Source organism: Gallinula chloropus (genome assembly GCF_964237585.1).
Source record: "Gallinula chloropus genome assembly, chromosome: 18".
NCBI lineage: Eukaryota > Metazoa > Chordata > Aves > Gruiformes > Rallidae > Gallinula > Gallinula chloropus.
Window position 1 is genome coordinate 2,470,544 of NC_140103.1, and position 14,000 is coordinate 2,484,543.

At 43.6% G+C, this 14,000-nt stretch overlaps 1 protein-coding gene across 1 annotated transcript in view; it reads right to left on the reverse strand.

Moving 5' to 3' along the window:
- Window positions 1–107: 107 nt before the first annotated feature.
- CNTRL (centriolin) overlaps window positions 108–14,000 on the reverse strand; it is a gene marked incomplete at its 5' end in the record, with an annotated part of 31,123 nt that continues 17,230 nt past the window's right edge. Inside the window, 23 exons of the mRNA XM_084272348.1 lie at window positions 108–934; window positions 1,268–1,468; window positions 2,034–2,096; window positions 2,205–2,465; window positions 3,527–3,667; window positions 3,963–4,168; window positions 4,419–4,644; window positions 5,024–5,212; window positions 5,819–5,892; window positions 6,154–6,311; window positions 6,672–6,889; window positions 7,477–7,592; window positions 7,984–8,143; window positions 8,904–9,068; window positions 9,550–9,676; window positions 9,791–9,931; window positions 10,062–10,192; window positions 10,563–10,755; window positions 10,944–11,152; window positions 11,384–11,690; window positions 11,948–12,138; window positions 12,603–12,742; window positions 13,839–13,983. Of these exons, the coding sequence (XP_084128474.1) occupies window positions 902–934; window positions 1,268–1,468; window positions 2,034–2,096; window positions 2,205–2,465; window positions 3,527–3,667; window positions 3,963–4,168; window positions 4,419–4,644; window positions 5,024–5,212; window positions 5,819–5,892; window positions 6,154–6,311; window positions 6,672–6,889; window positions 7,477–7,592; window positions 7,984–8,143; window positions 8,904–9,068; window positions 9,550–9,676; window positions 9,791–9,931; window positions 10,062–10,192; window positions 10,563–10,755; window positions 10,944–11,152; window positions 11,384–11,690; window positions 11,948–12,138; window positions 12,603–12,742; window positions 13,839–13,983 (3,795 nt within the window). The 3' untranslated portion in view covers window positions 108–901. The remainder of the gene's footprint in view (window positions 935–1,267; window positions 1,469–2,033; window positions 2,097–2,204; window positions 2,466–3,526; window positions 3,668–3,962; window positions 4,169–4,418; window positions 4,645–5,023; window positions 5,213–5,818; window positions 5,893–6,153; window positions 6,312–6,671; window positions 6,890–7,476; window positions 7,593–7,983; window positions 8,144–8,903; window positions 9,069–9,549; window positions 9,677–9,790; window positions 9,932–10,061; window positions 10,193–10,562; window positions 10,756–10,943; window positions 11,153–11,383; window positions 11,691–11,947; window positions 12,139–12,602; window positions 12,743–13,838; window positions 13,984–14,000) is intronic.

Genomic DNA, 14,000 nt, shown 5'->3' on the forward strand with positions numbered 1-14,000 from the left:
GCTTACAGCAAAGATGGGTGAGAAAAGCAAGTGTAATCCTGAGAGAACCAGAAATTCCTTAAAGAAAACAGACCAAACCATCAGAACCATGGACAAAAGCAACACAATAAGTACTCCAGAGTAATTATATTTAAACATCCATGCATGAGCAACAGCTGACTCACCAGCCAGCTGGCCTTAGTACAAGTTTTAAGTGGAAATGGACCCATACCCACATTTAAATTGCATTTAAAATAGGTTTTAAAAACAACTTATATACATAAAGCAGTTACAAAAACATCACACTACAGCACCAGCCCTGCAGCCAGCTGAGGGGGGAAGGCTGCCCCCACCCTGAGGTAGAAGTCTTCTGAGGTGGTGCTGAGCCCAGGGGGTGGGTACAGCTCTGCAGCAGCTTCCCAGGTCCTGAGGGAAAGACCTGCTGCTGGCTGCTTCTGAGGAGCAGCTGGAGCAGGGCCTGAAGCTTTTCTTCTGTATTACTTTGAGAGCTGCCATAGATTAACTTAAATCATTACAGAAGAACTTAAGTGTCCGTGGTACCTTAAGTCACTGTGACCAGAGTTTGGGTGCTGGGCTACACATCTGCTAAAGCCAGAAACACATCACTGAGTAAGGCTGGCAGCAGCCTAACAGTGAGGCTGGGCTTCACCAGCAGCTCTCACCCACACCAGCTTTGAAAATACACATCCAAGAGCTGAAACAGCATCAGGTGTGAGGGGGCTGAGCAGAGGAACATGTTCCCTGGACAGGGACAGGCCTGCACCCCCACCTCCAGCCCCCAAGCCCCCTCTCAGGGAGGGTCAGCTGGGCTGAAGGCACCTCTCACCTCTGGCCTTCACAGAGAAATCTCTTGCGAGCTGGAACGCAGCATCTGAACCACGACAGGAATCCCCACCAGGCCTCAGGGGAAGGGCGGCAGTCCTGGCAGAGAGGCCTAGGAGAAGCAGGCAGAGGAAGAAAGGCTGAGTAATAAATTCATGTCTCTGAGTAGCAGCCACACATCAATCTTTAAATAAGTCTGGATTTTCAAGAGCAAAAGGTTAAACAAGGTAAAAAACCACCACCACCTTAGAGGACACCATGCCCTTTTCAGGCAAGTTCCCTGCTGCCAGAGTAACTCGGGGTGCAGGACAGTCACCCCACCTCCAGGAGACCCCTGCAGTGCCCATGAGGTGGGGAGCAGATGGCTGTAGGGGACCACCCGTGAGTGAGAAATCATTTGCAACCCCCCCCCCTAGCCCACAGCTCCCGTACCCAGGAGCAGTACCTGTGTTTTTAAGCTCAGAGCATCATGAAGAGCTACCAGACTGGAGCTTTGGCTCAGACAGAGCAGATCTGACGAAGTGCTGCTGACCAGGTCATCCAGCGCATCAACCTGTCGCTGCAGGCTGTGGAGGGTGCCTTCTGTCTGCTGCTTTCCTCTGATTAACACTTCCACTTGCTTGGCCATGCACTGCCAGAGCTGAGCCTAAACACAGCAGCATTACTTCTATTTATAGCCAGATAGTGTCATTTTCAAGACTATTTAAAAAGAAACACTCTGATGACTTTGCAGTCCAGCCCTAAGGGGTGTAGTGGCAGCATCTCGCCCCACAAGGGTCTGTGAATCCCTGACTCCCCACTCCCCCCAGTCAGGAACAAGCTGTTTCTCCAGCCTCTCTCATTACCCATGTGAAGAGAGAGCAGCAGATAAACTGCACCCGGCCAGCACCTGTACCCTAAAGTGATGGTTGGTGCTCCTGAACTGTCACATCTCATGTTGCAAGCACACCAGTGTGATGTCAGGGAGGGACTCATGTCAGAATAATCAGAAATCCAATTAACTGTTAATTAGAATTACTCATCCTGATAGAGTATGCAGGTGCTAGGCTTGCTTTCACCTTTCCCACCCAAAGGTACACTGTGGGTAGTCCTGGTGTACAGCATGGGTACCCCACAGCTGGAGAGAGGAACCCCCCACCTCCTGGGTCATTCCCATTGTTTTTAGAAGGGACCCAAGGGACACACTGTTGTAACAGGAAGAGGTGTGTCACCTTCAGCCGGTCCTCGTGGTGCTGCAGTTTCTCTCTGAGAGCCTCTCCCCTCCAGTGCTCATCCTTTTGGAAACAAAAGCACATTCAGAACCAAGCAAAACACCTTAAGGTACCGGTACCGACACGCTCGGCTGTAGCACCGGTAGCAGCCGCTGTTTGAGAGCTTCTCACCATTAAGAAGACTTTAGAAAAGTTCAGCTTTTCTTCCGAGGAGAAGAGTCTCTTGTCAGCAGCAAATGGACCAGGCTCCTCCAAGTCCTCAGACTCACACTGTAGACTTCCTCTCTCTTCCAAATCTTCCAGTGGGTCCAGAGAAGATGGGCTCAAAGACTTAAACCCCATCTTTATTTCATCTTCAACCTCCAGTTTAAGCAAGGTTGCTGCATTCTCCATTTCCCTCTGTCTCTTTTCCAGGTCTTCTTGAGTTTTCCCCTACATCACAGAACAGTCTCACCATTTTGCTGCCACATCACAAACACCTCAATCCAGAGGGAATTTCCCATCTTACTGAACAGCTTACTATGTTCTTACTAACACTTCTTATTTTCACAAAACCTTGGAACAGAGGCTGCCCTGGTTCTGACATGAACCTTGTGCAGCCCCTTGGATGGTGATGGAGAAAACTCAAGTTACCAGGACACACTCGCTTGAACCTGTTTATACTCTGAGCTGCAGAGTCACCCTTGATTGCTCTCCAGTTGCTAACTGTGTTCTCTGAAGGACCCCATCCTCAATGGGCTTAGAAACAATTCATAAAGGATTTCCTAAGGCCAAGGAATCAGACAACGGGGAATCACCTTTTAGCTTAAAGCAAGTATCAAGGGAAGGAAATCCTGCCCCAGGTTGGCAGCAACAAGTTTCTCAGCACCAGTGATCTGGTAATTTGCAGAGTCAGGACAGTAGCTATGCCAAGTACCCCTCATCAAACCGCAACGGAAACAGGAGGTGGGGCCCAAATTCTCAGCCGAAGTGTTGCTGAGCAGACCGAGTGTTACAGGGCGTTCGCTGCCTATGTTGGGAGCTCCCAACTCCAATTACTCTTAACAAAGAGCCAGAACTGGTCCCCTCCACCCTCAGCCCACCTCCAAAGAACACTGTCTCTTTTTCTGGGTGAGTGGGGTCCATCTGTTTGAGCTGGGCCCAACAGCGGCTGCGATTCGCCATGCGATGGGGAGGCAGCTGTGCTGCAGCCTTGGAGATCCAAGGAATAAACCCCTCAGCACCTGCAGCCCTACCCAGAGAACTCCGCTCACAACTGACTGGCTGGAGTAGGTGTGTTGTTCTTTAAATGGGGATTCTTGAGCTGCCTGATCCTATTGACTGTTAACAGCTTAACTTCTCCCAGATGTGGGAGAATCACCCCACAGTGTTAAGCAGGTCTGTCTCTAACCGCAGGGCAGCAGACAGGAGGAGATTCAAAACCAGTACAACACAAACTTGCCTGGAAGGCAGCTGTCCCTCAGACCTGCCTGTACTGGGCCCCCCAGTTATACCTGTGTGTGGAGATCCATGTAGTCCTGCTGGGTCTGCCTGAGGTCCTCCCCAAGGCGCTTGGCTGGGTGGTGGTTGCTGTGTGCTCCCTGCTCAGCAGCTGCTCTGTCGCTCTGCGAGTGGGTGTTGTTGTGCCTTTGGTCCTAGGGAAAAGCAGAGAGATTGCCTTTTACTGTGAGCATCCACTGGGGATGAATGAACCAACACACACAACACAATCCCTTCAAATGAAGAGGCAGAGGTAGCATTAAATAGGAGTAACTAGAGGTGTTCTACAGCCCAGTCTAGAAATACCAGAGTTTGGTTGCTTTAAGTCCTGTCTAGTCACGATGTTAATGCATTACTTTGCTCCTCCTAGGATAAAAACAGGTTTTCTATCTTCTCACTCTTTAAAAATAACTCAAATCCCCCAAATTCCTCCCCTTAGCCAGGACTTACATGCAGTTTTCTTTCTAGCTGCATCCTTTGCACTTTCATTGCTTCTTTTAGACTCAGGATCTGGTTTTCTGCTTTTTTCCTCTCTGATGCTACCTGATGCTGGAGATGGTTTAGCTCTGACTTGGAGACTTCCAGTTCTTTTTGGAGAGACTGTATTTCTCTATTTTTTTCTTGTAATTGTAATTCTTTTTCTGAGAGCTGATGTTCTGTAATTAACATTTTTAAAAAACAATCCTGATTAGCAGAAGCATCTCCTGGCAGATCACATACACATTAGAATTTTTCAAGCATGTTAATGTGCTGAGCGAGGGTTTGTGACACCAAGTGAGAGGGGAACCTCAGTTCTTTGGACAAGTCAAATTAAGGATCAATCCAGGGGCTGCATTAGAAACCAAATGAGATTAACAGAAATATTTGTTGGGTTCATTAGACTGAGAACCCTTAAGTGAGTCTTACTGCTTTGTATGACAGTTTCTTCAAGTGCTGTGTATCGGGACTCCTCCTTTTCCAGCTTCCTGATGTTTTCTTCTGCCAGCCTTACTTTTATTACTGCCTGTTCCAGTTGCTTTTGTTGATCTTTTAGCTCCTTTTCCAGTAGCCTTTTCTGATCTTTCACTTTAGCAATACATTCTTCCAGTTTTTTCCCTTCATGCTCTGAATTTTGCTTAAGGTGTTGAAGAATCTGCGAAGAAATCACCAAGTTATAACTAGCACCAACTCTCATCACCACAAAGCATCAGAGAAGTTAAAGCAGCATAAATTGGAAAGAACTGGAGTCTAGTAATACCCTCTGCTGACAAAAAAAGGTTTATCAGTGCTTCTTGCCTCTCATTTTCAGTCCCATTCCCTCAGTTTTTCTGTCGGTTTACACTTTGTTGTAAGTTAATCTTACATGCTTATAGCAAAACTAAGTCCTAGCTTTCATGAGCAGCTGATGGGCTTCACACAGAAATACTGCAGAAGAGAAGAACAAGTGAATCCCTACTGGGAGCTCAGAAGGAAACTTCAGGAGTTATTTGTAGAGGTCAGGAGAAAGTGAGGCAGGTTGGCAGGCTCATTACCGCTTCTTGCTTGGTTTGTTCTGTTTCTTTCTCTTCAATCTCCTTCTGGAGCTGCTGCAATTGGTTCTCCTTCTTTTTCTGTCTGTCTTGGCAATCCTTGTGTTTCCTTAAATACTCCAGGATATCTTCTTTCAGGGTTGCCTGCTCTCTAAGCAGCTCATCCTGATGCCTTGCATTATTTTTCAAATCCTGTAATGTAAAACAAACATCAAGGGACAAAACTTGCTGGGGAGAGGAACAGCTCCCCAACTAAGAGGCTTGTGTTGGGAAGAGCAAAGCTGGTCACCTCTAGTCACACTGAAGATCACCTTCCATTTAACCCAGCCACTGAGTGAAGTGACCCAATAGGAACTACCAGATAAAAAACTGAGATGCTGCTTTATTTTTTAAAAAAAACCCCAACAAACCAAACTTCTTCCTAAAAATCATACCAATGCCTGGAGTGTTTTCTAGAAATAGTATAGATTCAAACCCAAACAAATCCACCAAACCCAAAAATAGAATCCCCACACAGCCCCAAACTAAAACCAGAGTGCCATGCATTCCACCTTGGAGGTAACAACACAGCTAGAAGTCCCACAGTTGGCACAGAAAACCCAAACCAGGGAGTATCACCTGCTGAGGTACCTACACTCCAAACAAGGGAATAAACCAGCCATTGTTTACTGGTGCTGCAAGTGTCCGATTTGGGGTTAAGGAGCCTACATGAAAAATGAGTGATGGATCATCAACTATTATGATAAACAACATCCTTCTATAATCCTGAAAATACACATGTATTTCACCCAAACTAACCTGTTCTACCAGTTGAAGCTGTTGTCTGGAGTCACTTAATTCTCCCTTCAGTGTTTCTAGTTCTTCCTTTTTTGCTAGAAAAATATTTGGCAACAGATATTTTCAATCAGCAGTTTGAAACACCTATACAAATAAGTAATCTCTTTCCACAAATGTAGAATGAACAGAAACAACAGTTTCTAACATTTCCATCTTTTTTGACATGGTAAATACTCTCTGCCTGTAGATACCTGAACACGGTGGGTGTTTAATATCATACAGGACAGTTACAGTGTATGTTTTGAACACACTTTCTCTTAAAACATTGCAGCTTAAAACCAAAAAGTCATCTTTACCTTGAAGATCTCTCTGTACAATAATAATGTCTCCGTTCAGGGACTGTTTTTGTTTGTTCAGTAGCTCCACCTCCTGCTGCAGGTTTTTAACATCCAATTCCATTTTCTCTGCATTGGCCAGCACAGTTCTACTGCTGTCTTCAGCAGCAGTGAAGTCTCTGTAACACATGAATGTAAATTTTCTGTTTGTGGAAGTATTGGTGAGGGCTGTGAAACCAGCTGTGCTTCAGGAAGAGTCTTCTCAGCTCAAGGGGATGCTACCTAAGAGCTGTCCTGCTCCAAGACTCAGCGTTTCACTTTTCATAACACTTCTCACTGCAGCATCACAACATAACACGTGCTGTTGTGTTCATCAGCTTCATTGCTGAGTGTTTTCTCTAAGTCTGCTCTGGACATGCTTAAAATAAAACCCTCACAGGATACAGGAAACAGCATATTCTGCGTAACTGGGCACCTCAAAGTTATTTTTAATTGTGATAAACAAACATCCCATCACTTCTGATCCCTGCCCCCCTCACCTCCTGGTTTGTGACAACTTCTTTTCCAGGCTCTGACACTCTTCTTCAAGCTTTTCCTTTTCTTTATTCAGAGACTCAACACTCTTCTGCAGAGCCCGCATTTGAGCGGCCAGATGTTGGTTTTCCTGACGGTCTCTCTCAAGCAGTTGTTCCTGCCAGTCTACTTCCCCTTGCCGACACTGGAATAATCGCTCAATCTTCTCCAATTTTAACTTCTCCTACAAAAGGCAGCACTGTGAACACCCCATTTGTACACTCAGGAAGTAGTATGAGTTATTAACATCTTTAGTTGCAACCATTTAAAACCCTTTTATTCACAGAGATCACACACAGGCTAGAGTGCCTCCAAGTACTATTGACTTACAAACAGGATAACAGATAAAGTGCCAGATTAGAGAGTATTTCATCATAACTTTCACCGTAATATGAGCACAAGGACTGGTTGAACCACCTTTCCCCCCCATCCATAAGATTAAGAGATCCCTGCACCACTGGGATTTTGAGTGAATGATCACCTTAACAACTGCAAGATGCTCAGGTAATGAAGTGACAGCTTTAAGTGCAGTAATAAAAAGGTACCAAGTGTATAACCCAGTCCCCTCTTTTCCCTGACCTTCAAGAACAAGAAAGAGAAAAAAGGGAAAGTTGTTGAAAAGCGAGCAGCATGTAATATCTACTTAGATGTTTAGAAATGCTCCCTTAGCAAGGGTGTCAGATGGACTCTGTTACCTGCATCTTCACAGAACTACAGAACACCCAGATCTCTCCCTCCAGTTACTGTATCAGCCAGAGAAGAAACACTTACCTCTAGAATCGCTACCTGAGTCTTTTCTAGCTCATTGACCTTTTGGTCATGTTGTAGCTTCACACCTTCAAGTTCTTTATTTTCAAGCTCTAGCATTTCCAGAAGATGTTTCAGTTCTAGTAAGATAAGAGAAATCAAAGGTTGTTACAACTATATCAAATGCCCTTCTGTGAATGGGGCACAATTAGCTAACATCTCCTAACCACAGCTGGAGTTACAGTGTGAACTTCACTGAGGAGCCCTGGCCACAGTTTGTTTTTGTTTCTCTCTGGCATGAAAAAATCCCATCCCAGATACAGAACACCAGGAAGCACTGCCTCAACTTGAGCAAGAGGAATCTGTCAGCTCCCTATGAACGACAAGAATTACAGGGAACACTTTCTGCATGGTCCTTCACAGTATTTCAAAAGGTGTGAGGAACAGAAGACTGCAGGGATGTACAATTAAGAGCTCCAAGTGCACTGCTTTGACCTGCACAAAATACTCTATCATAACCCAGGAACACACCTATCTTATGCCTGGTAATTTGTCCAAGTATTCCTTGAAGATTTTCTTCCTCTTTTCCAATATCTTTCTTTATGAAGGAAAGCTGTGCTCTTTTCTCATTAATCTGGACATCCAGTTCTTTCCTCTCAGCATTAAGCTCTTCTAGAAGTAGTTTTATTTCCTGTGGAGATATATCAGTGTTACAAAGAATGCCATTATTTACCACTGTAAATATTTTTTTCCTTTGAATAGAAGTTCTAAATATTTATTAAATTTAAGATCTGTCACCAATATTCTGGTCAATTTAATTTCAGAGTTTATAGTTACAGTTAATGGTGTAAAACAACCTATATGTTAAGGGGGTTTTGTTTAAAGTCCTGCTTGTTTAGAGTTTATAATAAAGTTGCAAAGATCTTAATCTGCAAGTCTAACCAGCAAGTAAACAACAAACAGGCCTTGAAACAGGAAGTCAGACAAAACATGCCCCCCCAAATATAATTAACCTTGTTGATAGTTTGTTTTTATTTCAGAAAGGAAGGAAGTACAGAATCCTCTCCAAGTAAATGTGCCTGGAGACAGAGCTGACCTACAGCAGCTTTGCTGTGTTTTACACACGCTGGTCAGACTAATTTGCTCTAGAAAGTGCTTGTCTCAGGAACAGCAAGTGATTCAGAGAGATTTCTATTTGACAGAATTTAGCTCTCAGGGGACCAGTTTGGTAAGTGTTGCTGGAACGAGGAAGTTCTACTCGTTTGTGCATCTCAGCCAAGTCTTCATCACACAAAACCAGAAGCTTGGTTGTTCTATTTTTCACGGGGTTTTGGGAGGTCCTAGAAAGCAAAACTGATTTTGTGGAAACTTTATGGGATGTTTTTGACACGTCTGTTCTTTTGCTGCTCTTCAGAGATATAATGAATTGAACACTCATTTGGGATAGTTACTCTTATTTGGCGTAGCTTTTCATTTGCTTCATTCTCTCCATCTCGAAGAGCTTCTTTGAGGTCCCCTTTCTTTTGGGAAATACAGTCTTGAAGGGCATGGAGCTCCTCTTTTCTTTGGTTTATCTGTTGCTCCAGAAACAAGAGCTCTTGCTGCTGAGCAGTAATCTAAAATGCAGAAGTTTGAGAAGAAACACTTGAAGGCTTTTATTTATGTACCACACACAAGAACAAGGGCAGTTGGCTGGTCCCTGCCAGAGATTTATTTGAATTGTGTGACATGTAAGGACCCCATCAGAGCAACGAGCTTCATTTGCTAAACCTAACACAGCTGGTGCTAAAGAGTAAGGTCTGATCTGCACAGCACAGTCCTGTACCTCAGAGGTAAGTTCCTTACTCTGAAGTGCAGTAAGAATTGCCACAGGGAAGTCCTCAGTAACATTGATCATGCTGAAATGCCAGAGATTGGGGTCATACTTGTTATAAAACAAACCAAGAAGAATTCAAATCTCCAATGTCAAACTAAGCTGAAGAACTGAATTCTTCAAATAAGGTGGTTCAGAATTTAAGATTCCTCTCAGCTTTCAGATAAATCAGAAGTAATAGTAAACAAAACTGATAGTCCAGAGTTAAATCAGGAAAGCCTTACCTGATCTTTCAATCTTTCCAATTCAATTTTCTTGCCTTGAAGAAGGTTTTCTGCTTCTCTAAGGATTTGGAGGTGATGTTCTTCATTACCTTCTGCAACTTGAATATCTCCTTGAAGCTTCTGAAGACTGACAGTGAGGATATAAACATGACTCAAGAAACAATACTCAAGGCTGTAACTTCTTGGAAATGGGGATCTTTATTTTATCTAACATAACCTAGAGTAAATTAAAAATACTTACCTTTCAGTTAGCATTTCTATCTTCTGGTTCAGCGACTGGAACTCAGAGTCTCTTGCAGCCACCATTTTGTTGATTTCCTTCAAAACTCCTTCTTGTTCCCTCTTACGCTGCTCTAAATCCCTCGTGTCTGCCTGTAATAACCTAAAGAAGCATTTACGCCTTTTAGTATTAACATCTTAACAGCACTCCCTCTCCAAAAACACTACCTCAATATTTGAAAGAACCTTGTTCTCCTCATCCCCACTGGACACAAACTCACAAGAACAGGTACCTTAATTGCTGATCTGCTTTAACGAGTTTAACAGCCGTTTGCTGCGCCCTCCTCTCCAGTTCCTTCGCCTCAGTTTCAGTATGGGACAAGTGCTCTTTGGCATGATTGTGCTTTTGAATAGTGTCTTTAGTCTAGAGCAAAAATTGAAGGTTATTGAGACAGTATATTCCAATCTCAGGCTTTCCACATCTGTAACCTGCATGTTAGCCTTCTAAAGATGTCCTACTACTGGCTTTTACTCCACTTATGCTTTCTCCTTTTGCATATCATGAAGTAGAACCTTGTCTTCTCTCTTGGGCAGACCATAGAAGCTTCCTCCTCTTCAGCAAGGAAACATTTTGTTTTAGCACAGGCCATCCCCCAACTTATTTTTAAAGAGAAGCGTTTTTAGGAAGCTTCAGGTTATCCAAGTGAAAATAAACTGCTCAGACAAACAAAAATCCTCTGCTTAAAACAATGCAACACAAGTTCTTCAGCACTTAGACGTAGGGCTTTACTTACCTTCCTCCGTGTGCTCTCAAGCTCCACCTCAGCTTCTGCAAGAAGCCGATCTGCTTCTCTCAGCTCGGCTCGCCGCTTCAGAAGAGTCTTCTCTAAGCATCCAATTTCATCTGCAATATCTTCATGATGCTTAAGAGACTTTTCCAACTGTAATTCTGCAATAATGTTGTCAGTATACCCTTCGATAAAGTCCCTACAAGGTCAGGAAGAAAGGCATGGAATTAAAATGGGAAATGCCAGAGGCCTGGAGCCCCTTGAAGTTCTAGTCCATTTGCACCCATTGAAAACAAGTTAAAATTTTCTTTAGTTGGGGAAAGAAGTGTAGATATTTCCATGCTTAGGGATGCTTCCTTTAAATACACTCTAGTGCAGTCTCCTTACTTGTGTGTGTTATGTTTTTGAGCTGCTCTTCGTAACTCTGACACTTCACACTCCAACTCTCCTTTTTCATGCAGAAGTTCTTCAATGTTTTGGTGCAGTTTTTCCACCTCTCTTTTGCATTTATGCTCAGCTGCCTCTGACCATTTATCTTTGTATTTCCGAGACTTTAAATAATACACAGTGTCTTCCAGCCTTGACACTTCACTCTCCTACATACAGGAAGCAGAACAACAAAATTAAGACCTGTTTTCTATTTCAGTTTTCCTGAGACACAGGAGGAGCTACAGATAACAAAGACTGGACTATTAGCACTGAAGATAGAGCATTCTTATCAGCAAGCTCTGAGATACCAGAGCCTTCCTAGCAGAGAGATGAGCCTAATTAATTCGTTAAGTCAGTCACCTATGGTTCAACCTGCAGCTTATAGCTCTGGATCTTACCAAATTGTGGTGTTCAGGCACGTTGCAGTGAAGGACTCCAACAGGAATGAGCGGGACAGTGAAGGTTGGAGGAAGAGGGCCATAAACAAGGTGGGCTCCCACAGGAGGTGGGCCATAGATGACAGACCCAGGAGCAACCGACCCTCCGTGTGCTGCTGCGGGAGGAGGGCCGTACACCACAGTTCCCTGAGGCACTGGGGCACCATCGGGAAGGACTGTGTAAATCACTGTGCCAGGTGGTGGTACAAAGGGACGGTCTTTAGGAACAGGAGTTTCTTCATTTCCTTCATTCTCTTCTTTCACTCTTCTCTCTTTACCAAAAGAAAGAAAAAAGTTACTTTCAAATGACTTTTTCTGTAAGGTTTATTCTTCAAATGCAGTGTTTAAAATCACACACCTTCCCTGTACTGCACAGGAGTGTAATAAACTCTGCTTCAACTGAAAAATTGAGTTCAACAGTAATAAACACTAACATTTTGCTCATGCACATCAAAAAATTCGCTATGAACTCTAAGCAAGTCCATCTTAGTGTGCTCTGAATCACCCCCAGGCCGTGAGACTCACTCACCTTTACCAGAATTGGATTTGTACAACCTGTTTCTGACTGGTGAATAAACCCAACATCCTCCTCGACTGGGCAGGTCTTCCTTCCCACACTGCCTGTCCTCACCACACCCCTGCCTGGGTGGGGATGTGCCAGAACACAGTAAACAAACTCCAGAATCTTTTGTGCTGTGGGAAGCAGGGGTTGAAGCCTGAAGAAAGAGAGAACACGTGTTAATCTATAAGCAGCAAATCACGTACCCCAAGTTATTTGTTGCAAACATTCTAAAGCACTGATTTTTCAAGATCAGGCTACACACAGTCTGCTTTCTCTCACTTCCAAGCAACATATTGACTGAAAGAGAGCACTATATATACTTTCTCAATATTTCTCTTAAATTCAAGCACTGTTTTACAAGAAATGTTTGCCTGTAATGTCCCCTTTTAAACATCCACCTAAGTGAATTTACAGAAATGCATTTGGAATAGTTGTCTCTAAATTCTTATGACTATGCAGTAATCAGTGTTATTAGGGAACATTTGTGCTTGAGTTGCTTCAGCATTTCTATTATAGGCCAGCCAGTAGGTTTTTTAAGTCCCTCCTATGCTGAGCAAGTTTATAATGGACTTTCCTGGATCAAATGACTTTCCACATAATAGTATTTTTATTTCTGACCTGTGATGATGGCATGTAATACCAGTATCCCCTTCTCCTCAGTGGGTCCCCTATACTGGTGATGTAATCATTCTGGGATGAAAGCACATTTTTGAGTGCTGCAATTTCATCTTGTAAGTTATCGATTTCATCTTTGTTACCTGGAATTAATCACAGTTTTACAGACATAAGGCAAATAATTAAGTGATAAATACTGCATTCAGTTTTAATTAAAGTTAGCAGCTTAAAGCTTTTCCCTCAGTATTATCTTGTTAATCTGAAACAATATGAGGAAAAAACGTATTGCCAGGGGAAACAAGCTATTATATAGTGATGTAGATAGAGATACACCCTGGCCCTTGAAAGATTGTCATCTGAAGATATTAGAAACACAAGTTCATATACAGGTAACTGAGGCCCATTTTGACTTTTATATAGATCTCTGACAGTGTTTTAGAGCACTATAAACTGAATGCATAGCACAGTCTTTTCTAAATAGCTGTAAAAAGCATTGTTGATACAAACTAATGAAAACTAACACACTGTCAGTCTGATTTTCAAACCAAGGCAAACCTTAACTAGATTTTATAGAGTCCTAGAAAGGTTTGGGTGGGAAGGGTCCTCACAGCCCACCCAATCCCACCTCCCTGCCGTGGGCAGGGACATCCCCTCACCAGCCCAGGGTGCCCCAAGCCCCATCCAACCTGGCCTTGAACCCTGCCAAGGATCCAGGGGCATCCCCAGCACCTCTGAACGCCCTGTGACAGGGTCTCCCCACACCCCCTGGAAGAATTTCTTCCTAATACCTAATTTCAATCTCCCTGCCTTCATCTGAAGGCCCTTCCCCTTTGTCCTGTCCCTCCCTGCCCTTGTCACGAGTCCCTCTCCAGCTTTCTGGAATATTTCCAAAGGGCATGTGGAACATCAACTGGCAAAGCTGGAAAGACACAAGTGCCAATGCCACTGCTGGTCCTTAACCATCCGCTTCCTCCATTCTTCAGATCTGAAGAAGCCATGACCCATACACTTTGGCTTCCTTTGCTTCATACATAGATATAGAGAATCCACTGAAGCACAGTGACTGAATGTATCCCACATAGGAACTCTAAAGGAAGGTATTCTCAACAGCATATTCTTCTAGAATAAACTTCCAGAGCTCTGAACAGCATCCCAGATCCATGACAAATATTGACAAGAAAGTGATGTCTTCTGCATCTAAGCTTATTTGCAAGAATTGGACAGAAGAAGAGAGATTACCTGTCCCAATGTTATCCAACAGCCACCTCAGACGGTCAATTTCTGCATTTTGTTGTTCCATAGCTTCATTTAGTTTATCAATTTCAAACTTCTGAGAGCTTGATGCAGCAGCCTTCTCACCAGCTTTCTCCATCTCATGCTGAAACTATTTAAAATTTAAGT